General features: G+C 42.2%; 1 protein-coding gene across 1 annotated transcript; it reads right to left on the reverse strand.

Moving 5' to 3' along the window:
• Positions 1–287: 287 nt before the first annotated feature.
• Positions 288–25534, reverse strand: LOC118335276 (protein unc-13 homolog A-like; the record flags this gene model as incomplete). Its single annotated transcript, XM_035671523.1, is given in 41 exon segments — positions 288–1278; positions 1651–1807; positions 1894–1980; positions 2810–2866; positions 3342–3489; positions 3975–4055; positions 4159–4215; positions 4856–4979; positions 5182–5325; positions 5442–5530; positions 5614–5691; positions 6193–6270; positions 6360–6503; positions 7729–7825; positions 7916–8042; positions 8195–8280; positions 8876–9003; positions 9169–9303; positions 9718–9807; positions 10016–10084; positions 10331–10484; positions 10605–10768; positions 11464–11579; positions 11755–11924; positions 12134–12275; positions 12436–12663; positions 13370–13589; positions 13679–13753; positions 13851–13856; positions 14363–14441; positions 14988–15031; positions 16312–16414; positions 16554–17654; positions 19304–19517; positions 21437–21466; positions 21918–21972; positions 22170–22240; positions 22904–23027; positions 23198–23315; positions 25150–25249; positions 25505–25534. Coding segments are annotated over 41 exon segments (5609 nt in total), but the record flags the coding sequence as incomplete, so codon positions are not given.

The raw sequence follows: 25534 nt of genomic DNA on the forward strand, positions 1-25534 counted from the left end.
GCTCAGCATTTCTCCACCGGCGATGTGTTTTCTCCACAATGATGAAGGTTAGTCAGTTCATAATTATAAAACCTTATTGTATCAGGGTTATATATGCACCATGCTCACACAGGTAAAATATTGGAGGCGTCCATCTTTTATGTGGGAGGGGAGCGATTGCCATGGTTACAGCAAAGTGAATCACAGTGTTCCTGGGGTCAACATGCAGGATGTTAGTACATTACAGGACAGACTAGCAGTGATGTTGCCCCTGGACACTGATCTAAGGTCAGTTTATTGTGTGTGTGTTTTTTTTTTTTTTTTTCTCTATTTGGATTTACGGGGCAAAAAGAAGCTGATCTTAGATCTGTGCCTGAACTCCAACTTACACGACACATCACACCAGGGGGAGGACTACGTAGAGCAAACGACAGAAGAAGGGGAAAGGAAAGGGGGGGGGACGACAACCTGGAAGAACGACACACAGTCAGGCAGGCAAGCTGACAGACGGACGGACGGACAGAGCATAGCTAGGCAAGGACTGCTCTCCTGAAGACACAGAGAAGCAAAAGTGCAAAGTGGTCATTTTCAATCTATTCACATGGTTTTGTTGTTGTTCTGCACTGCATTATATCACATCTACAGCATATAAAAGGTGTGATGTGTTATAGGAAAGGTTGAGTGAGGGAAGTGCTTGCTAATGTGAGGCTAACCTTAAACTAAAAGTGTTGAGTTGATTTGTTGAAATATTCAAAATTAAATATCATTTTCTATAAACATATTCCTCCATGTTTGCATTGATAACATTGCAATGTAAATGTTGCATAATGTATGCAGATCTATGTACAATAGAGCATTTTCACGTGTGTGCTTGTGTATTGCACATGGTTGTCTATCTATGTAGGTGTGAGTACTAAATGTGTGCATAATACTATGTCTATCGGGTATGTCTCTGGTGTTTTTCGCACACACGTGTGTGTCCTCACTCTCTCCGACCCCCAACCCCCCTCTCAGCTGCGGCCCTCCTCGGCTGAGCGCTGGTCCGACTTGAGCTTGACGAACTCTTTGGCCACGTCGTCGTTGTTGCGTTGAGAGAGGATGCGCAGCACCGTCAGGCCCGTCTCGTCCATGTGGACGCGTCTGCCCAGCGGCATCCAGCAGCAGACGCTACCCTTGCTGGCTATGTCCTTCACCTGCAGCACGCCCATGCCCACAGTGCGGTCCTCCCTGGCAAAGCAGTAGTCCTTCACACACACCTGCAGCTCGTAGCTCTCTGGGCCGACCTCTGTGCCCAAGGAGCTAAAACAAGACAGAATCATATCCATGTTTTATTTTACACCTCGTGCCTCATTGCGAGAATTTTACTCATATTTAAGAAAAGAGCATTTCAAACTCTTCCAGTACATTTAAGTCAAAGTCTGCTGGACTAGCAAAATGAAGTCCATTGCCTGAAGCTTTGTAACTCTTGAAGAGTAAACATACATGTTTTGTGTATTTAAAAATGTCTATAGACAGTATGTTGGTTTTGTTAGTGTGCTTTCATGTTGCATGTTGTCTTGTCTAGCCTGTTGCCAAAGCGATAGCATTAACAGCTCAACTCAACATGTGGCTGAAACAAAGAGAAATTAAGACCTGAGACAATCAAATCCAGCAGAAACGGTAGATACTCACTACTGGAAGCTTTCACTGAACTTGGGTGACCAGGTGTTGTTCTTGGACTTGGTGGCAAATTTCCTCTTCTTGTCACTGAGGTGAGGGCCGATGATGTAGACTTCCACGAAGGGCCTGAAACCCTGCGCCTTCCATTTCAGGTCATTAGCAGCCACCACTGGAGGGGGAAAGTAGGTTAAGTAAAGAGAGAAGGAAGGAGAAGGCGGGGAAAGTGATGCAGTCTGCTTCTTTTTTTTTTTTTACCTTTCACACTGATCTTGTGTTCTCCATTTGGCTGGGGTAAAATGTCCACACCCATGACCACCTCGCCAACTGCATCCACTCCAGATGCTGTAAAGACACACTCAGTAAGTGGCTGGTTGTGTTTGTGTGTGTGTGTGTGTGTGTGTGTGCTGTGTGCCCATTTGTCTCTGGATGGTCATAACTGGTTGTTTTTTGCAGTCCACAATGTAGCACAGCTGAGATATATGACTTAAAGAACTGGGATGCATCAGCAGAACTAAAATTAAACATGCAGAAACTACACACACACACATACACACACACACACAGGTTCTCTGTGATAATCAGATGAGCAGGACTTGGCTGGGTAAAGCAGCTTTTGTGCCAGCTCTAATTCTGAGCAAATGGCAAACTGTAATACAGCAATGGCTGGTAATTCGTTCTTAACACTCTCTTGACGCTGAAGAAAAAAGGAAAAAGGAAATGAAACTGAAAAAATGCAACACAAGTTTTCTACATAAAAGCTCCTTTTCATTAGCAGACACGATCTGTGCACGACCTGTTTATTTATTCATCATGTCTTGCACATCCTACGCTCTCTATGGTTTTCAAATTGCTGCAGTTTTTACATTCAAGCTCTGACCTGGTCAGCTGATCGTCTTTCTATGTGCCCTGTATCGTATATATCAGGCTTTATCTACCACATTTAGTCCTATGTATGTTTTTTTCTGAAACAGCTGATACAAAAGAGTTCAAAAGTAAAAAAAGAGGAAAAACCAGAATAAGCAGAGAGAGAGCGGAGGCTGTGCCGAGGGCTAACACCGCTCATTGTCTCTGGTTATCTCTGGTGGATGACAGTTTGATCATACGGATGTCTGAGCGGCTGTGGGTTGCTCTGGGGGACATGCAGGTTTTACATAACACTGCTGACGCGTACCTTTCTCTGGTGGTGTGTCTTCGTTTGCCGTGCACCTGATCCCTTTCCCTCCATGGACTAAGAGAAGAAGGAAGAAAGTCAGCATCAGAAGATGGCAAAAAAAGTTTTGTGTTCTAGATGCTGCAAATTAAGCTGATGGGTTAAATACAGACATGGTGTCCTGGATATTAGAGATAAGATATTTTAAAGTATTTATCGTTCCCATTTTCTGCTCATGTAAAATCCATTTGTGACATTTAACAGTATATTGTATATAACTAAAACCATTAAATGCAAATAGTAGTTTTGAATCTGCTTGTATTGTTATTGTAATTCACTGTAGGAATGAATTAAACATTACAACACTGTAAGCAAGTTATTCTATTTAATCTCATAATCCCATTTAATTCCATAAACCTTACTATTAGTAAGAACAAGCAGTGGAGCCCTTTGAGAGTAAGTGAAACATTTGTGTGAAATTGTTTGAACCTGCTGTGTGACAGTGTGTGTGTGTGTGTGTGTGTGTCTGTGTTGTTGCTGTTTGAAGTCGCACCCTGAGCGCTCTGTGAGAGGACAAACTTCCTGATGAGCTTGTCTGTGGCCTGGGTGTACAGAGACAAGGCGTAGCGCAGAGACTGCAAGTCTGGACTCTTTTCCAAGAAGGTTTTCTTCAGGCCCACACCACCGGCGTGGAAGTATTGCTGCGTGACAGATACGAGACAACACACATATTGTAGATGAGTTGATGGTGGTGGTTGAAGCTGCAAATTCTTTGTAGAAATCAGTCTAAACCACGCTGTAAGGACGACGTTACACCTACAGATCTACAGTATCAAAGTTAGTCTGAACCTTTGTTGATTGTCTGCTTTTACGATTTGACTTTCCTGCGATCTTTGTGGCTTTAAAAATATATGTTTTGTAGTTTAAAAATAGAACACCATCCATCGTCCTGATGGAGGTTAGTGGAGTGCGAAAACACCGGGGACTTGCATTGAGATCCAGGACTTTATTGTTCTATCTAAAAGGTCTGTCTGTTAGTGCTTTTTAAAGGGAAAGCTGAAACTTTCTTGTTCTTTTAGTGTTTGTTTGTGTTAAGCAAACAGACCAAACTTAAATAATGTTAAAGTAAGAAGTAAGAGCACCAATTTTGCCCTATGTTCTGCTTGTGTTTCACATCATACAATACCTTAATAGTGTCCAGTGCCAGCTCTATTACTGCACACTGTTTAGGAGTTAGAGCTTTGGCCTCCTCTCGCCCCATGTGCTCCTGCAGGACAGATCAAACAAAGGAGTCAGTCTATACCACAGTTGCTGCAAGCCTATATTTTAGATAAGCATTTCACTTTGTTGCTGCCCTCTGTTTTGATCACCTTGAGCTTGGACAGCTGACCCAACTCCTTAGCAGCGTTGAAGATCATCTGAGTGCCCTGTCATGGAGAGATGGACAGAAGAGTGAGAACAGTACAGAGAGAAAAGAAATAGTGGTGTTTGAGCGGTATGCAGTTGAGGAAGCTTTGAAGAGTGAGAGGTTCAGGAGGTTTAGTGAGGACAGACAGTTGCAGATACAAGAAATTAGTTTGAAGAGTGAGGGGGAAAAAGAGTAAAACTACAAATTCTATACTAATTTATTTCTTTTAAACAAACATTCACAATAACCAAGCTTCATCTTGGGGGGCGAAAGAAAGTTTAAGTGCTTTAGTGTACAGTCAAGTCAGTATCGCAGGGACTCATGGACAGGTAATGTTGTCTCTGATGTGCCGTGCTGCCATTTAAATCAGGTTTTGATGCACTGATATCCACGGAGAGGAAGAAAGAATTGTAAAAGAAAGTGACAAAGGCTACAGAGGGTGGTGTTAAGGCTCCTCTTAAAAACAGTGTTTCCTCATGCTTACAGAGGCTGTACACACGCACACTCACAGACACACACATACTTACAATAACCTAAGAAAGGAAGGAAGGGAGAGAGAGAATGGGGCAGGATAGATGGGTTAATGTACAATCACAATGGAACCCAGCAATGAAAAGCAGAGAATAGAAAATAGGCGTGAATGATTTTTTTTTACATACTGTCTGGTCAGTGAGTGTTGGAAGCACAATTGTTTTTTCCATTGTGTTCATCACTAGTTTCCACAGCTCCTTCAGCACTCTCTTCAAGACTGTCTTCTCACAGATCTTAGCAAACAGCGACAGGCTGAAACACAAAAACACACAAACACACAATCTCAGCACTGAAACATAATTTCATGGCAACTTTCTTGAAGGTACCAAAACAAAATTAGTTTTTCTGATTTAGATCGAATGATAGAAAAATCTGATCAAAGAATGTGTAACCAAGACTAAGAATTTTTGATTTCAGTCAAAAATATTGATGTTCAGTATCCAGCTGTATTTACTTGCTGTCCAGGAAATCCATGATGGGCTGCAGGACGTTGTCAGCCTCCTGAACCACACTGCCATTGGCAGGGACGGTCTGACCTTTGACCTGGGCTAGGATGTCTCCCATTTGCCTCACATTGTCCTCGATCTGGGGCTGGAAACTACATCACCAAACAAAAACAAAATGAAAACTTGAAATTTTGACTTTGAAAACAGCTGGAGGACCTGTTTTGCAGCTCCTCTCGGTTCCACATAGGAATCAAACCGACACACCCACCTGACAGCAAAGATGCGGCTGAGGTCGTCCATGACGCTGTTGAGTTTGTTCTGCAGCTCCTTGAGGAAATCACTAGCCTCCACATTGAGCTGGAAGAGGACGTATGGGATGACTACAGGAGCCATGTCATGTTAGGACAATCATAAAAGTAACGGCGTGTGTGGATACTCACATCTTTGCCTCCCATGGCCTCAAACATCTTCTCCAGCTGAACTCTGAGCTGCTGGATGTTATTGATGATGATACATGGCTGAGGGTAGAAAGAGAAAAACCATTACACACACACACTTCTCCCTTCCTCTTTACTCTGCTTCCAGTATTTTATTGTAATCAATCAAGGTTAGTCCTCCCAACTTTTTTTATTGCTTCTTTGGTGGAAACACTCTTGGTGACGCAGGGCAGGAGAAGCAAGAGTTTCCAGTAATTACTGCTCCTCTTGGGGCTCCTGGTCTCTCTGGGAGAGCAGCCCACTTTTCCCCGAGCCTACACCACATTCAGCTAATTACACAGCCCTAATTCACTCTGAAACACTGCAACCTGGGCACGGCTATTACACTGAAGAGCGGTTTATTGTGTTGAAATTAATCAGCCTGACCACATACACCAAACAACGTACATCTTAAAACCAAGTCTTGATGGAGCTCAAATTAAACTATTAAACCAGTCACTATTTATTCCGCTGACGCAAATTTCCATCTGGGACAATGTTTCTTTTATGTCTATACGCACTCTTCTGCTTTAAAACACTTACCACTTTCTCCTTCTTGACATGATTGGGAAAGTCCTTTGCGATAATGTCAGCATAAGACAACAGGACATTGCCGATGGTCTAAGAGAAAGAAACAAAATAATAGATTGAGCGCACAAAAGCAGTGAGAAATATATTACACTCAGGTAAAGGCATTCTGTGCGAGTCACCTTGGCAAATCTCTTCATATAGTTGCCAACAATCTGAGGGTCTGGACACTCCAGTTTCCGGATGATTTCAAAGCTCTGATTGAGCTGAGAGAACACGTCCACCACCGAGCAGGAGAACAAAGCGTGCTCTGATGTGACCTGGAACTGGAGAGCGAGAAGACAGAACGGGACCAGAGGGAAAAAGTATGAGAAGCTGTTCTGTGGTGTTGCTGATGCTGCAGCACAGCGATCTGACTAACACTGAAAATGAGGGATTTGATTCCCCGAGGGCCACCCGTGAGAGAAGTTCACAGTGCTGTTATGTATCATAGCCAATGAAAGTGACCCCTCTTCAGCTCCATGTGACTGCAATCAAATTATTTGTGAAGTGATCCCTCTGAAAGGGTTTGGATGAGAGCGATGGAGGCGATCACAGGGTTATGATGGGGAGCAGGGCCCTCATTAACAGCCCGGCCATTAGTGAATAGTTTTATGGTGTGTAACTCGGAGTGGGGACTGCTGTTTCGCTGACACAGGGAAGAAGGAGCTGCCTCTGGCGACAGTAATTGGACCCAAAGGATTTCTGACATATGAGCTGGGAGAATCTTCAGCTGCTTTGTATCGACCCTCTTACTGTGTGGATATTTAGGTGTGAGTGAGACAGAGTCGCTATGTGGTATGTGTGTGTGCAACGTCTTGTGCTGTAGCATCTGCTGCAGTGAAGTTTTTTTCCATTTGCCTTTGGTATTGAGTCATTATTGATTGCCTTGAGGCCTTCAACTTGCTCTTCTCAGCCTGGAATGTGCTGAGTCAGGAGAGACGATGTGAATTGCCTGAATTTGCATGAGAAATGCATGAATACATTTTTTGGGTGGGTAAATGCTGCTGGTAGGAGGATTTAAGCTTTCATTCAGTATTTTTTTTACTGTCTCAGCAAAATTTGATTATTAAATTTTAGTCAAACTTTTAGTCTCACATGACCGCACGTTTCTTTACCTTTTTGCAAAACTCTTTTCTCTACATTTTTCCTGCACACTTTGTTGTAGAAAGCTGACATTGTTTGTCAAAGGAATAGTTTTTGGGAAATATGCTTATTTCCTTCTGTTCCAAGTGTTAGATGAGAAGATCGATACCACTGTCACATCTGTGTGGTAAAGATGAAGCTACCACCAGCAGCCTGTTAGCTTAGCTTAGCACAAAGACTGGGACCAGACTCCATAAAATCACTGCACCCTACCATGAAATATTTCCTGATGTTTTTGGGTGTAGTCTTGTATTCAGCACTTGCAGAAATGCTAGCAACAGACTGTGGTATCTTATGTGACCACTCCTGTTAGTTTGCTAGTAAGCTTGCATTTTACTTTTGAAGGATGCAGATGAAAATAGTTACCCCGTCTTTTTTGTCCCTCTCCAGGGCTCCATGTAGAAAATCTCTGGATACTTCTTCATTCTCGTCCAACCACATGATGACAAATGGTTCGAACCAGCTGCAGAAGAAGGAACGAGCAGAGACATGAGTTTCTGAGCCACAGTGGTGAATGTAGGAGGGGTGTAGAAGCTGTTTGTGAGATACTTACGCTGGATATTCAGGTACGTGCTTCTGGAAAGTGGGCAGTTCCTTGCAGTACTCGTTATAGAGCCACTTTACCTTGAAGTGTAAATTCATATAATCTGCGCTTTTACACAAGTGGTTCTTCTCATGCTCTGAATATCAAAGAGAAAGAAAGAATAAGCAAAGTTCCACTTCACCACTCTTTCTCCATATTTAGCGTAAACTCTTGAGTCCTGACACATACTAATGACCCCCTCTCTCATTTTGACCTCCCCCCATCCCAACAAGACACATAAAAACCTACCCTCCATGGCGTATCTCATATCTTGTGCAAACATATTCCACATGACCTCAGCGCTGATCTTGCCCACATTCAGTTCCTGGGGAAACCTATAAGAGGCAGTACTCAGGCTTAAATTCAGCTCCAGATCCAGTAATGGTACTCTATTATTTAACAAGATAACCCAGGCTCATTTTTTATTAAACATCAGTGTGTCCTCTATATATGTTTAGTTGCTATAGAAATAAAAATGCACCAGAGCAGTATTAAATATCATAATTATATGCATAACCTAAATTAGTATCAAATTAACAGTTCTAAATCTTCTACAGTTCTAGGATCTAAAGTCAAACTAACCCCACCCACCAAAGCGGAAAGACTTGTCTGTACACACAGGCTAAGGGTTTACTGTCAGTCACATTGCAAGTACAAACACACACTGCATTATAATACAGAAAGATATTGTTGTCAATATTGTAAAGATGAATGCTTTTGATTTTTACAGCTTCAAAACAAACAAGCTATTTGTTATTCCTGTTTCTCTGAATGCTCTGACACATATTCTATTGCTTTACATTTTTGTCTTTAAATAAATCCCATACAGCTGTTAGCTTATAAAGTTTCTCCTACACTGCCCTTGACATTTTCAACACTGCCTCTGTATACTAAATTTGAGGAATTAGACCAATATTATGAGAGACTCACTGATTAAGGCAAGGGGTGTAGGAGTTTTTGTCCTCCTCTATGATGGAGACGATGAGGGTGATGAGTTTGGACCAGAAGTCCAGGTTTTTGATGCTGGGACCCTGCTCATCTGGAGGGACTGCCTTTGCCTGCAGACAGTAAGAGATTCATATCTTGAATCAATGCATTAACGATTTATTTGTAGCACAGTAGCAGCACTAATAAGCAGTAATACTCTTAATGGCATCCTCTGCAAACACACTCATTTAGTACTTTTGCTTCACTCACTCACACACGCACACACACAGACTTACAGGGTCCGTCTGATATTCCCTGTTGTAGAGGTCGTGGCAGTTGTTGAAAATGTACTCGTAGGTGGAGTTGAGACACGCTTTTACGCAGTCTTTCACCACCTGGCTCGCTCTGGGGGGACTTTGCAGCTCCTGGACCTGAACACAAACATTAAAAAACATATGGTTGAATCCAATTCACTTCAAAGAGCTGTCAAATACACACCCAGTCTCAGCGGGAGGTTATCTCAAAACCATAGTTTGCTCAGTGAGTTTAACCATAAAGTCACAGAGCTGAACAAATCGCTCTAACATACATTAACATCCTGACACACGCACACACACACACACACACACACACATATACAGTTTCCTGATAATAGCTTCTGTTTGGATAGGGTTATGTTAAGCTGATTCTCAGTTTATGCCTTAGGCTACTTTACAAGAAGTACTGGAAATTTGTACCATGTTTATTTTGGAGTGCAGTGTTAGTAGAAAAGAAAAGAAAAGAAGTGAAAAGAAAAGAAAAGAAAAGACAAGAATAATAAAGATCTTTCTTTTATTCATCCTTACCTTCATCCTGAAGAATGTGATGCTAGTCAAAAGATCAACCGTAGACTTGAGGTCTTGTAGTCTTTCAGGGCTGCTAGCAGGGAAGTTATTCTGAAAGCACAAACAAACAAACGATTATAAGTGGTACAAAATGTTCACTTCAGTTTAAACGCTTTCTCTTCCTTCATGTAGTAAGATAAAGGAAATAAATATTAGCAGTGCCCATATCAAAACACCATTTTCAACTCAGTTCTAAAACAGAGAATAGGCATTCATGTACACACAGAATGTTGCTATAAAAGAGAGAAGCAGTCAGTACCCGGTACATGGACAGGTCAATCCTCAGGGAGTTGTGCAGCTGATCCAGCAGTTTGACAAACCTCTCCTTCTATAGAAGAAAATACACAAAAACAGACCAAACCCTTTAGAAACACACCACAGCTAAAAGATGATTTGTTAGCACTTGAGTACACAAACTTGAGGCCAGATCTGACGAGCCTCAGCTGATTGGACGTTTGGAGAAGTAGGCAGGGTCGCGATAACCTGACGTTAATCTATTAGCCCCAGAGGGACCAACAGCTAGTCATTTCTAGCTAGCTTCATTCGAGTTTTTAAAGATTTCTCAGGGACTCACGCCAAAGTTTGATGCAGCAAATCTGTCCGAGGCAGAAACATTGTTGGAGGACTGGGTGGTGTGGGCGTAGTAGGCGTTGATGTTGGCAAGCAGGGTGCTCATCACAGCTGGCACTCCGGGGCACATGTACTTAGATGACAAGCAGGCAAAGTGGCTGTGGGGGGGAAGAAGCAAAAGAACATTTAGTGCATTTACTTGCTCCTAATACTCATGTAAACTCTATTTACTTCCTATTTAACTTTCAAACTTTCAGAGTAATGGTTGAGGGACTTACGTCATGGCCTGGTAGATGGACTCCACTCCGTATCTCATGGCAAACTCGTCCACTATCTCCTGAGCTGTCTCCTCAAAATACACCTTCCAGGCATCGTCCCCTTTGGCATCAGGGATCTTTACTACTCCGCCATTCTGCTCCTCAGTGGTGTACTGGAACAAATGCTGAACACAGACAAAGGACAGGTATGGGGACAGGTAAGTTTTTTTGTGTCTTAGGTTATCATTAGTATTAGTGTTCATTTAAAGCACTTGAATGACAAAAAATAATTATATTTTGGAGATTGTAAAAAAACATGAATACATTTTCAAATACAAGTAATACTGTAAGTATTGATGACTAATGATTGATGATGACTACTTTTGTTTGTGATAATTTAAACTCTCCCACTGCTTCACTAATTTCAGGATAGTGACTCATCCTCGTGTTACAATCCTGCAGTGAAACAGGATTATATATAAAACTGTGAAATTGTCTCCAGGACTCATGAGAGTCTAATATGTGATGTCCATGCCTGTCCCATATGCACAAAGTCCATATCCCCCTATATTGGTGAAAATGGCTCAATAATTCCAGACAGTTACAAATGATGTCAACTGTTAAACCACTACAACAAACCTAGTGTTGGCAGTTTTATTTTTATTATTTTTTTTAAAGAAGGCAGATTTCCCAGGGTATAAAGGCAGAAACAGAGAATTTACAAGATGATTGATTGTGTTAACGTGACACAGAATTAAATTGACTGGAACTATGTAACTCAGGATAGCGGGTTGCTCTTGCATATTTAATGTTTTATTTTAAGTGCAAATAATTACAACGACATTTGGAAGAGTTTCACCGGATGTCCAGCCAGACTGACCTCATGTAGACAGGTGTACTGGACGTGGTAAGGAGCAACCGTCTCCTCTCCTTTGATCTCCACACTTATGTGCATCCGGATGGCTCCTGACACAGCAGACTTATCAGTTCTCTTGTCTGTCAAATGAAAGTGAGATATACATGCCTCTTTAGTTGGCTGCAATCTGCTCCATCTACAAGAGACAAGAACTTCAATTATCTGTTTCTTGTTCTGTTATCTCTGTGCGACTCTGCTGCTCCTCTCATCCGTCTCTAATTCTCTATCGCCTTTTCTCTTATCTTGAAAACTCACCCAGGTTGTACCAAACGTCCATCTCCCCGCTCAGTGTCCGGACTTCAATAATGGTTTGACCCAGGAAGTCGTCACTCTCACGTTTGAACCTCTGTTTCACACGTGACTTGATGTCGTCATCCTCGTCCCACACACGAACCTTGATGCGGTCAGATGAGTTGTGGCATTCGCTGGATGACACAGAGACAGAAAATGTTGGCAAATGGAAAACAACTGTGACGCAGAGGAAGAAATTGTGACGGTGGAGGAAACTAGGAACAATACACTAATTTCTAAGTACTTCATGATTCTCTTGAACATAAAAAATGATCAAAATATTTTTTTCTCTAAATAAGTCATTATAGTTACATAAAATGACATATCAGCATTTGAAACTCACAAGTGAAAGTTTTCTTCCCAGACAGGGTTGAGGTTCCCGTAGATGGTCTTGGTTCTCTTCTTGGTCTTTCCAACTTGAACAGTTACATAAGGGTCACTAGAGCCTGTTTTGTCTTTAGCCTGCAGGCCCTGAGCACATACCACTGAAAAAACAACAAGAAACATAGAGACATTTAAACAAAGACCTTGCAACAAGATTTTTTTTTGTTTTGTTTCATTTATATAACCCCACTATCAAATCCCAAATTTGCCTCAATGTGCTTTACAATCTGTACAAAAAAACCTCAATTCATTAATACATACCTGTGATGCTGATCTTCGCTGACCATTTGGAGGTCCCATCAAGCACGCTTTGCTTGATTTGTTTCATGTGCGTGGCATGTGTTGTTTTGTCGAGGGCGAACACTTCCTGGATTTGCTCAAAGATTTCTGGTTTGTTCCTCTCTCTGATCTTCATGCGGTCCTTCAGGACCATGATGATGTTCTGGGTTCGGTCCTCCGCCCCGTGCTTGGAGCTCTTCTCTGCAGCTCCTGATGAGACAGATGAATGCAGAAAGAATAGTTTATAGTCTAAATATATTCAAGGCAATATATCCCAATATAGCCCATAGGATAGCAGTGTATCTCGTGTTTCTCTGCAATACATCTCTTTGAAGCTGAGGACCAAGTTATGATATAGCATCAGATCATTTTTTAAAATCTTTGACATTTCCTGGCTAAGGATCAAACCCCAAACCTCCCAATATTATGGCGGAAACTGTATCCACTTAACCATTGATCTGGTCAGGAAAAAGGAGACAGTCAGAAAGTAAAAGGCCTACAGATGTTTTTGGCATCAAGATCTTTTAAGACTCTTTGGAGACAGCGGAGCGATGAATTATGCATTGTGGAGATTGACTCCAAAATCAGTATGGGAATTGGGTAAGTCAACCCTTGTGGAGCTGAATTAGACAAAGCAGTATGGATGCAAAGGCTATGGGTAGGGGAGAGAGAGGGGAGAGATGCAGGGGTATGACAGCACATTACTCAGGAGATAAATTGGAAAGGAAGAGGGAGGAGAATGTGAGAGCGGATAGGGGACAAGAATAATGGGATGTCAATCGGGCAAAAGGATACAGAGGAGGAGCTAAAATAGGTTTGGGGTTTGTGTGGACAGCTGGGTGTGTGTATACCAAAGTTAAAACAGATGCATATGTTTAAAAGTGTGTTTTTGTGCATGTGATGCTGCCCTCCTTACTCTGCAGACAGTCGGCGTTGAGCAGATCCTGGCACTTTTCGTGGCATTTGACGCCGCACTCAGAGCAGCGCATGCCTTGCCGGGCGATACCCCAAAGCAGCCCCTCGCATTCGTAGCAGTAGGTGGGGGTGGTGGCCGTCCACACCTCAAAGTTGTGTGGAGTAGTGGAGGAGATGGGATAGATCAAAGCCTGCAGGGTCTTTTTATAAACATGACTTTTCTGAAAAGGGCAAGGAGAAGAGAAATGTAAGTTTAATAGCAGCAGTCATTAAATACTGGAAGGTCTTGAACTGAGATGAGGAAACCCACCAGCTCTTCATTGCCGAGAGTGGTGGAAGCCATGGCGGAGGTGATTCCAGCCTTACGAGAGTTTTGCACTAGAGACTGGGAACGAGAGGGCAAACAGACATGTTTCAGTGTAAATTAGACTGTAAACTTCAGATTTATGTCTGATTTCTGTAAAGAATAAACAAGTACTCACCATTGCCTGATGAGGCCAGGCAGTAATGAAACAGAGGAGGTGAGGAAAGAGAGACAAAGGTGGATAACATATTTAACAACAATTTGTGCAAGTCTTTGTGATGCATTGTGTGTTTGTATGTGAGCCACTATGCTATCTGACTGGTATGCCCTAACCTCTAGAAAAGAACAGTGTAACTACAATGATTAATGACTGTAATTACATTAACATTACAGATATGCAAGCATTTAATGTATCAACAAATCAAGCATATAACACAGCTGTGGAAGGGGAAACAGTTAGAAATCTACATGAGTAGCCTTTGTGAGTATATTCAGGTTGGATTATAGAAAAAGTAAAACAATGTTTTGATGTGTCAGAGTAATAAAAACTAACCATAAAGCACATGATGCAGGAATAGATTGATTGTTTTAGAGTGAACCAATAGTGTGTGCAACAAAAATGATTCCAGGGCATCCCACAAAGATGGTGTATATTATGCTTGTATGTGTGTCTGTATGTTTGTTTCTCACCAGATCTCTGACAAGAGGAATGGCTTTCCGCTTGCGAAGGTCAGGCATGCTGTCAATACTGTAGAGTGCACCACCCATTCTGAATAAGAAAAGTATGAACCATTATACATTCATGTAAATATATATGTTTATCAATAGTGGAAAAATAAATCATTGTTTCTAATGCTACTCCAGACATTACTGGAGAGTTTAATTATGCAGACTGCCTAATCTCAAACAGTGGCAATGACACTCCACACACCTGGGTATAATTGCCGGGTTTCTATTTGGCGAACTTAGCACTTCTTCAGTATGCAGCTTCAGTTCCACTCTGAGGTTTGCCTCATCTACAAATGACCTGCCAGCTAAGTCAGGGCAGCCCACCGCCGTTCAATACTCACTGGCCAAATGCCATGAGCTCAATGAGCCAGTGGATCAGAATGAAATAGAACGGAGGATTCCCGGACTAAAGAAGATTTTCAGTCTAAGGCAGTGCTGGCAGATTTTCACGATAATCTGAGGATAATTTTAACTGAATTTAATTTCTGGAGTTATTGCATTAGCTTGACTAATACATTGTGTGATATATAATGTGTTCCGAGGAAGACAAAGTAGATTGCTTGAGGAACTGACAGCAGACACTCACCCTCCTTTACCGAACCACAGAGAGCTGGAGGTTTCTCCTCGAGCCTGAGAGAGACAAAGAAGGAATATCAGAAAAGAAACAAGCCATCTTAAGTTTATCCCTGCAACCTTAGTAGCATTCAAGATACCGTATGAATGCTGCATGAATAGACTTCAGTTCTCTGATTATGAAACTGCTTTATCAGTCACTTCACATCTAAAATCCCTTCCCATTTCTGTGTTATTGCATTAATGGTTGAAAGTGGGCTGGGTCAGTAAAACCTCTTATATAGAGCTGCTGTTCAAAAGTCTTTGGAATGCTTCACATAATTTGTACTACTGGGAAATTGCATAATAACCAGTTATTCAATAAATGTTACCCGTATTCACATCATTACAGAACACATAAACTGGTTATGTAACTATGCAAAAAAAAATGCTTTGCCAAAATTTTGAAATCAAATATATTTTTAGAAAATCTGATGCTTGTAATCAGACTGGATGACAGCTCTTGCATGATACAACAGAAAAGTTTAAATTGTTGTGAAGATGAATGAGCGGTGTGGCACCTGACAGTGAGGAGTTCAACAAGACATGTGTTGCACGCATTTCCTTCTTCCTTTCAAGCTACCAATCAGGTTTTACCTACCTGTCAGCATGCTCCAATGATGGCCGAGCAAAGTGCATGCGAGTGTCACTATGGCAATGACATGAGACTGGAAAGAAAACAAAGTGGGTCGGCACAAACAAACAAAAAAAAAAAGACAAAAAGAAATGAAGCCAAATGTACAAAAACGCAACGTGACATACATCAACATAAACATCGAAGCAAGGTATTAATTCTCTGCACAACTGAATTCAAACGTAATGAATAGCAACATAATATGTGAATAAAATATGCAAGTGAAAACTGATCAAGCAAAACTTAACGTGTACAATTGAATCAAGCAGTTTTGTCAAAAAGTGGTGTGGCACTGCACCAAAACTAAAATAAAAAGTTTGCTGTCTGTCAAGCCAACAGTATTTCTATTTTAAGAAAACCAAAAGGAAGCAATCATAGAATATGAAACACATTAAGTCTGCTTTCTGGTGTCTAGCAAAAAGCACCATCAAAATAGAACTCAAGAACTTGCTGTATGTACCCTGTCTTTTTGCATAAATAATATACTACACATACATATTTCAAAGACTTGGTAGACACTTTTACAGTCTCTTGAACTCAGGTATATCTTTTAGATTGCGGGGTGGAGCTGAATTGGGCTTACGGCTCAGGGACGTGGACTGGACTGTTCTGGAAGACTGGACTGGAATTTCGAACCAGAGTTGGGATAAACTTGTGATCTTACCTCCCGGAGCTGTTCTAAGACTTTGTTGTAGAGCCTTAGCCAGTTCTCTTTGGCTCTGACTGCTGGATCCACTGGTTCTTTGGGCTCCTCGATGACTGGAGGACTAAAATAAAAAACAACAGTTCGTCATTTTTAATAAAAACGTCTTCAGTTGATACATTTCTAGGATCATATTGTTTCTCTTCTAATCTATTTTGTTGTTTAGTTCACTGATCTGATTCCCTTTCAACCATCACGCCTACCTCTCAGGCAACATCTCTTCTTCCTCTTCTGGCGTCGGCGGCCTGCTCTCTTCAAAATGCTCCTCTGTATCCTCCATGGGGAGTTTCTCTTCTGGCTGAGTAGGGGGCGTCCTGGCCTCCTTCTCCAACATAATTTCCTCTTCTACCCATGGTTCTTCCTCCAGTTGGAGAGCCTGGTCCTCAGGGGCAGCTGACTGCATGGTGGAAGAACCGTTGAGATGGGATTGAGGTTGCCCAGAGGACGGGGTCTGTTGGGAGGAAGGGCCCATGGCAGTGGAGGGGGGCTGGGAAGCTGAGTTCGCCATGTTGACTGGGTGGGATGGAGGGACAGCGTTGGCTGTAGCAGATTGTTGTTGTGGAGGTACGGCTGAGGCTGGAGGGTGGGATTGGGCAGGCTGGGCGGTGGGGACAGAAGACAGGAAAGTAGAAGCCAAGCCTGTGACTGCAGCTGTTAGAGGTTTGGCCATTGAGAAGAAGGAGGTGGCAGACGGGGCTGGCTGCGGCTGAGGCTGTGTTTGGGGCTGGGGCTGTTTAGGTGGTTGGGCTGTTGGTTGACCAGAAGGGGGCTGAGCTGATGGGGCCATTCCAGGAGGATGAGACTGATTGGATGTCTGGTTAGGTGGTTGAGTAGGGGGCTGCTGTTGGTGTAAAGAGGGCTGTTTCTCTAGAGGAGGTCTGGAGCTGGGTACATCCAGAGCTGGGGGGGCTGCTGACGTTGGGGTGGGGGTGAATGGAGGCTCCATATCCTCACTGAGGGTCCCATCCAAATTGTACAAATCCTCATCATCATACATCATCTCCTCATCCTCATAGAGGCCTTCCTCTTCTCCCTCATACAGTCCTCCGTCATCCTCCTCATACAGAGCCGCCTCCTCACCTCCGTCTTTGCTGTAGCCGCCCTCGTCGCTATACGCCCCCTGAGTCTCATCGGGGTCCCAGTCTGGAGAGCCTTTACTGTAGCTAACCGAGGAGTGGCAGGAGTGGTAAGAGTCGTTCTCATCATAAGGGTCCCTCTCTCCATACTCACCACCATAGTCCTCCTCGCTCAGCTGACTGCTGCACCGACTCAGCTCTGCAGACGAAGCATAGCTCCCCGAGGGACTGGAGGGAAAGGAAGGAAAGGGAAGGGAAGGGAAGAGGACTGATTATTAAAGTACTTAAGAGGGATACATTTTTATAATGAACATAAAAACACTTTTATCAGGTTATTATTGCATGTGTACATGTACATGTATATAATGAATAGTTTATTTTCCTTTTATGAATCATAATCTCAAAAATGCTTACCGAGCCCTTTATTAAAGCACTTTATGTCCTGTACACACTGTACTCTATCAGACAGCCCTACTAAAAACCTTTTCTACATGTCTTGGGGTGGCCAGGAATAATGCTGAAGGCTAATCGATGAAAAGCACTGGGGATACAAGAGTATCAGACAAGCAGCGAGAAATAGAGCAGAACAGAAAGGTGAGAGGCCTCCAGCTGACAAAAGACAAATAACAAGCATCCAGAAATGCAACAAACAGGGAAAAAGTATTTATACTCCTTGATTAATGGGGCTATTAAAGCCAGAATAGAGGCACAGGGAGGAAAGGAGGATGGATGGGGGAGAGGGAGATAGTGAAGACGGGAAGGGAGTGGTGAGCACAGAGACAAAATAGAAGGAGAGAGCACAGAGTGGGAGTGAGTGTAGAGAGCCGAGAAGGAGGAGATGAAGAAGAATGGGCGGGGGTGTGGGGGAGGTTGCCCTGTCCAATACACTCATGCAAGCAGCTAATCTTATGTGCAGTATTGACCATTAGATTGCCAGTTGAATAATTCATAAAGCAAGAGGTAAGGCATGCATATAGTTTAATTCCCAGTCTGTGAGAAATATGTCAATAAAAGCTGAGAAATGATGCAGTACTGCAAACAACAAGAAATAGCATTTGGTCTGTATGACCCAATGAAGGATTGGCATACGTACACACTGCATGGCAGGATTTTATTGACTCTATTCATTCACTAATAGATTTTTTTCACAGAAGACATTTTGACATGTCACAGTAGTAAATGAGTCAACTGACCAAAGTCTAGTATTAAGTTTGCCTCTAAACTAAAACTAGCTCTTCTTTAACACTGATCAAAATGTCTTCAGAGTCATTATCACTGTCACATTTCAACAACAGTTGGTTCTTTAATTGATTAGTTAAAAGACAGAAAATGAACTGACATCAATACTTTTGATAAGGCATTGATTAGCAGCCACTGTGGTCCCCGCAGCAATTACAGCAAAATGCTAAAACACAGCCTAACAGAAGCACGAGAAGAGAAGAGTCAGTAAATTGATTCAATGTCAGTTACACAGCAATATCTCCCTAAAGTTGGTAAACATTAGCAACCATAAGCTACTGATCATACCAGACCAGGTAAGGCTAAAGCGACAAAACTTCTGCATTTAACTGCTCATGAATCGTATTCATTTGTTCAAGGAAGATTGTGTTATATTTTTTTTTATAAGTTACATAGTCTCACTTGGTAAACATCCACTGCTTTTAGCTCAAATATAAGAATTAGTCGCATTTTTCTGCTTTAAATCATTGTGAACGAGGATTGGACGGCTGGTTGGCCAAAACAAGCAATCTGAAGTCACTCTGTGCACTGGGACATTTTTTACAATTTCATAGACCAAACAATTAAATAAAAAATAAATAAAGAATCAATAATTAAAATAATCATTATTTCCTTATTACACCAAAGAAGGCACACACCTGACAGTCCTCTGATGTTGGTACTCAAGGTCCTGGCTGTTACCAGACTGCGGGTAAGAGAAGCTTCTGGAGCTGCGGTGCTGGTGGCTGATGGGATACTGGTGGACAGAGGCATTGGGCTGGGATGTGCTGTAGTAAGGAGGGGGAATGCTGTTACTGGTTTCACTGCGATAGTCGCTGTCCCTGTCGTCTACAGCACTGTCTGGGTCTTCATCTACACAGACGCACACAGCAAGAGAAAAAATGAATCAGTCTTTTTGGTTGGTGTCCTCACAGAGTACAGTAACAGGAGAAAAGAAAAAGTTCTTGGTTTTTATTTTTACAAAATGAAAGTAAGAAAAAATAACATCATGAAAGTGATGATCCCAATAGACGACTTGTCATGTGGCACAGAGACAAGAGGTCTAATCAGCACTGAACCAATCTTTTAGTACTATGGTAATTACAGATAATATAGATGAGATGGCAGCCTTCCACTACTGAACCCCTATCAGACCCATAGAGGTCATTCAGAGTGCATCCATACATGAAGGACATGATGAACATTATCATCGGCTTCCTTCTCATTCTCATCATCGTAACTGAATATAAATCCATTACTGCTCACTAAGGAGATGCTTCATTTTTCTGTGGTGTCCATAGATCAGAGATTAACATCCCGGAGGGAAGTGATGAGAGACTTTAACAGTGCTGAATCAGTCAAAAGAGAAACCAGCATCTATTAATCATTCATCACTATCCATCATCTCGTCTCTCGCGCTCTGACGTAGGTGGCTGCTGCACCGCTTACACCTTCATCTTCATCTGTCTGGGCGTGTAAACACTAATTAAAGGCATCGAACTTTGTTTCTCACTTCAACCGTGTCCCCACGTCTTCCTCGCTCTCTGTCGCTCTCTCTCCCTCGCTCTCTCTCACTTCATCAGCTCACCATTTATCATTACACCCTTTGCTCTTCTCTTTTTCCTCTGAGTGAACATAGATGAGATGAATCGCTGCAGTTGTGTGGGTGAGTCTGACAGACACTTATATAAGACCATCTGCTAATCACAGCAAGAGAGAAAGAGATAGACTCGGGGGGAGAGAGACGCATATATTTTAGCATACGGTATATGTTATTTATGTATATAGCCAAGTACTGCAAGCTTTATATGTGCAGCATACAGACAGTAAGTATTTGGACAGTGATTTTTTTAAATTATTGTGGCTCTGTAAAATGATACCATGACTGATGTTAAAGGGTCAGTTCACCCAAATTACGGTACAAATTAAGCTGCTGTCAGTGAGGTCTGTTCATTATCAAGAGCGACAGGGGCACAGACCTTTGAATACACTTACTCCACAGAGTTGACTGTTTGTAGTCTGGCATTATAACACGAAACAGCGGTTTCTTGGTTGAAAAAGTGGTTATCTAATGAGTACCACAGGGGAACTATGATTTGCCAATCAGAGGCAAAAACAGGACTAACGCAGTTGAAAAGCTGTTTTCAAGTTGTGCACCGGAAACCATGTTTTTTGAGTTCTCCCCACTGGATTTGGGAAGAGTCTTATCTACATCTAAATGATGTTAGACTCAGGCGGATACATTGGTTTCTAGTGATTGGTTAGGGAAAATCGAATCCCCCTCCCCCATAGAAATCAATTAGAATGGAAACAATGTCAGACTAAAGATGGAAACTGAGTGTAGCGAGTTGACAATTCTGTCTGATATCAGGCAAGGCAGAAATCACAGAGAGAGATAAATCTTGGCAGATAAAACCAAAACTATCTGCATGACTAGATACCACTAAAGGTAAAAGAGAAAGAATTGGGGTTTCTCGTCATTTGGATCAACTGGCCCTTTAAACTCCTGGCCTTCAGTTTTAAGGGTGTTTGAAGGTGAATATTAGGACTAGCTCATTTCATACATATTCCCAGTGAATGAACAGTGCAGCAGAACAATGGCAAGACATCCTACACTGTTCATCCAATATGCATGTAAACACCCTCAAATCGAAGCTGAAAGTCCTGGTTAGTACTGTTTCATTTAAAATCTAACGTGATGGATTGCAGAAACAAAATGATGAAAAGTATGTGACTCTCCAGATGTTTATGAACTGCACTGTATGTACAGTATGTATTGTATGTGCACTTACTTTGTTGGTCTCCCCATAGACTCCAGTTACCTGCAATAAAAACAGCAGGTTGTCAGTATTGATTACGAATTACATTGCTGTCCAAACATAAACATGCATTCACGCCATTAATGCTTCAAAGTTTCCAGATGGAGCTGGTGAATGGAAAGAGAGCACAGAGGGAGTGCTGAGCCTCCAAGTCTTTCCACCTGCACCAGACAGCTGGCTCAGCAGGCTCAGCAGACTGGGCCAATAGTCGAAGCGCAGCAGCAGCATCCTGGAGGAGCGCGCCTCCGGACATCTGATACTACTATCGATCCTTTACAGTGCAGCCATCCAGATCCTTTTCCCCCTCTAACACACAACAACTCATGCGTGATTACACACATAATGCACACGCTGAACTAAAACAATCTAATTACATCTCAGCTGCTACACACATAATTCTCTTGTTCAACACAAACAAATGACTGGTTTGTAAAAAGAGTGATCAGTCACTTACAGCACTGGGTTCCTGGAACACGGAGAGGACGTTCCTGCTCCTCCTGGTACGAATACTGGAGTCAGATGAATGAAAAACTTACATTAATGAAAGTTTAACTGGTAATGAAGAGGGGAGATTTGAAATGTTATGCAGAAAGTTGGATTCATCTTGTCAAGTGTAACATCGTCATTCCTTTAATTAATCATGTTGGCATGTTCCTAATATGTGAGAATGTGCTGGGGTATTAAATTAAACGGGGTGACAGCTTACATCTTGGTCCCTCATGGCGTTGAGCTGCTCCAGTTTTTTGGCCCAGTATCGTGCCTCATCCTCAGGGATATCTAAAAACCACAAACCAGACAAACTCAGGTGACAAAAACAACCCTAATGGAGTTCCACCTACGCTTTACAAAACTTTTTGCCTAAAACAGTTTTTCTTATGTTACAAACGCCACCCAAATGAAGGCGAAGTAAACTAAAACAACCCATTTGCAAATATTATTTGACCCAGATGAGTTTTTTTGTACAACTTATAGAACTGCAGATACTTTGTCCTGCTCAGAACACAGTGACATTGAACATTGGCCTTTTCCCTTACAGCCCTAAAGCCAAACCCCTATAAATAGGTCAGGTCCACAAACTGAAGAGTCAGGTGTACAATATCGACTGGAGGAAGGGGAAACAGTATGAAAATAACACCTAATCAATGCTAAGAGGAAGCCTGATCGCTGAGAAGGAAAGGACACTAACACTCTCCCTGACACACATACACACTGACAGCCCTCAATACATATCAGAGAAAAATAGGTCAGGTTAATTGATCAGTCAGAGAGATAATTGGTGTTCATATATCACCGTTTGCTGTGAAAATATACAGACAGACATAATTTATTCAAGTCATCTTCTTCTTCCCTCCAGGGCTGATGATTTCCTATAGTTTCATATTTTCATCTTCACCTTCCTATTGACAGTTTCTGATTTTGACGTGGGTATGGATTTCTCACCGAGAGGCAGTTCAAAGCGCGTGTCGAGCAGCACCAGGTGGAGAGTGGGATCTTTGGTGCCGCAGATCTCATTATCAGTCATGATGACCTGAGAGTCCAGTGTGAGCCACTCCCCTGGACCTTCCTGCGTACAGATATACATTTTGCAGCTGACACAAAAACAACACACTGTACAAATAGTTGAGCATGAAGAAAACAAGTCAAACCCTGAGTGAGTGAGTCCCTTAAGTACAGCTGAGTACAGAGTGTTCAACTACAGTATTTCTCAAGTGGTGGTGGTGGCTAGTGGCAAACCTCATTTGACTGTCGGATGCTATGGAGGGGAATCCACACAGTGCCGACCATGGTGTCCCAGATTAACCCTTTGTTCCAAACCTCTACTGTCAGACCCAGGTCCAGGCGGTTAATTTCGCTGGATAGAAAGAGAAAGAGGAACAGGAAAGTTCAAAATCAAAAGAAAAATACATTTAAAGGCAGTTGTGGAAAGTAACTAAGTAAATTTACTCAAAAACTACTTAAGTACTTTTTATGAGGTACTTTACTTTACATTAGTTGACTATTTCCATTTTATGCTACTTTATATCTAGTCCAGAACATTTATTTGACAGGTCTAGTTACAAGTTACTTTACTATTTTTGACATAACATAACTAGTATGAGTTTGCAAAATAAAAATAAAATAAGTTAAAGATTAAAACAGTAGTTCTTAAATGTTTATGAGTTGCTTGCTAGCAGTTCCACCAAAACTCATCTAAACTTCTCAAGTGGTTTTATTTAAATAATTGTTGAAGATAAAAGAAACCTCCGAAAGAGAAAAGTCAAAAATAGGACTCTTTCTTTGCTGTTTTGTTCTTTTCTCCCCACAGATTTATCTTCTGATCCTGACCCCTAGGTCTGGAACCACTGGACTAAACTACCAAACTGTATCTAAAGTAGTTGAACTATCTCCGGCCCATTTTTCTGAATTATGGGAACTTTTATTTTGATTCTTTAAGTATATTTGCTGATAATACTTTTACTTAAGTTAGGTTTGAAATGAAACAAGTAAAGCATCTGAGCACTTCTACCACCATTGTTAAAAGATAAGTGCTAAACACACACAGGCACTCATACACACATGAGATGCACAGTAATTACTTGTGGGCTTCACTGTGACAAATATAAGACACGTCTCTGTGGGAGAAAGCCTGAGAGAATCTAACATAAAACATTTACAAGACAGCAGGAAGCAGGACAGAAAGAAAAAGAAAGAGAGGGAGAGAGCGAGGGATGGATGAATAAGGGGAAGGAGGAGAATAGTGTGATGAAGGCAGTGGAGGAGGTGATTGTATCTCATGCCTGGAGGGAGAAAGTGGGAACTTTAATTAAGAAATAGAGGGACTGGATTTCCCGTCTTAGTGGTGACTCCTTTTAAGAAACGTGCCTGTTTGATTCATGGCAGTGACTGAGGGGGCGCAGTCGTTTAAAGGCAGTTTGAAGGAGGGGATGAGGCTCTCTCTGCAGCCCAAACATTACATAACACAGCTTCACTGATGCAACCCAGTACAATGCTCAACGCCTCCAAACATCATAGAAATACACAGGGCTCCGCAGTCAGCCCGCCTGCTGCATCCCACATGCTAAATGATTCTCACCATTCATCGCCCGTATGCCACAATACCACACTGGATCTCTCTGCAGGTCGAGTACTCTTGTTGTATAATGTTTTAGTGATTGCAGCGTTCCAATATTTATCGAAACACAAGCTCGAACAAACAAATTTCAAAGTGGGAAACGCTGCGAATGATGCCTAGAGAGCACAGGAGGATAGGAGGAGGGAAAGTAAGGTAAAAATGGGGAGAGGAGGATGGGCCAAGTAGATGAAGATCAAGGAGCTGCATTTAAAGGAAGTGACAGAGGAGAGGAAAGAGGGGCTGGGAGGGAGCCAAGGTTGAGAATGAGGCTGAGAGGGGCAGAGGTGTCAAGGGAGAGCAGATGAAACAGAGGATGAGGCAGTTGTTGGAGGCGGATGCGGAGAGGAAGAGCTACGTGAAACAATACAGGGATAAAGGGCACTTGGGATGGAGGAGTGAAAAAGAGGGGCGGGAGGAAGGTTGATAGAAAGCAAGAGATAAAAAAAAAAACACACAAAAGCACTCAAGCAGCTGAAGTGGAGAGTGGAGAGGATGAAAGCAGAGGAAAGAGCAAGGGAGAGGGAGGTACAGAAGGAGAAGAGAGAGTTTTGTCAGTAAATGATGAAGGACTCACAACATGAAGTCTTGCTCCCAGCTGGGCAAGTTGCCCCTGACAGCAATGGTTGTGCTCTTCACATTTTGTACCTTTAGAGTCACATACGTGTTGAACTTCTCTGTTAAGGAGAGAGAGATGAAGAAAGAGATGCATTACAATGAAACACCTCTGCATTGGAAAATAATAATGTAGTCCCTGTGAGATATAGAGTGAGTTTTATTCTACAGAGCAACTGACTCCCCATCCCTTAATTTCCATTCATGGCTGCAGCATGTAATGTGTCCGCAGTCTGCTTAAAGATTTATGTCACATAACAGCGAGTCTCCCCCCCCCGTGTGATATCTCTTTCTATTTCCAGGATCCCAGGTCTTACCTTGGGGTCCATCCAGCTTGGCTTTCTTCA

Source organism: Morone saxatilis, unplaced genomic scaffold (assembly GCF_004916995.1).
Source record: "Morone saxatilis isolate NCDOM2014 unplaced genomic scaffold, NCSU_SB_2.0 Contig23, whole genome shotgun sequence".
Taxonomy (NCBI): domain Eukaryota; kingdom Metazoa; phylum Chordata; class Actinopteri; family Moronidae; genus Morone; species Morone saxatilis.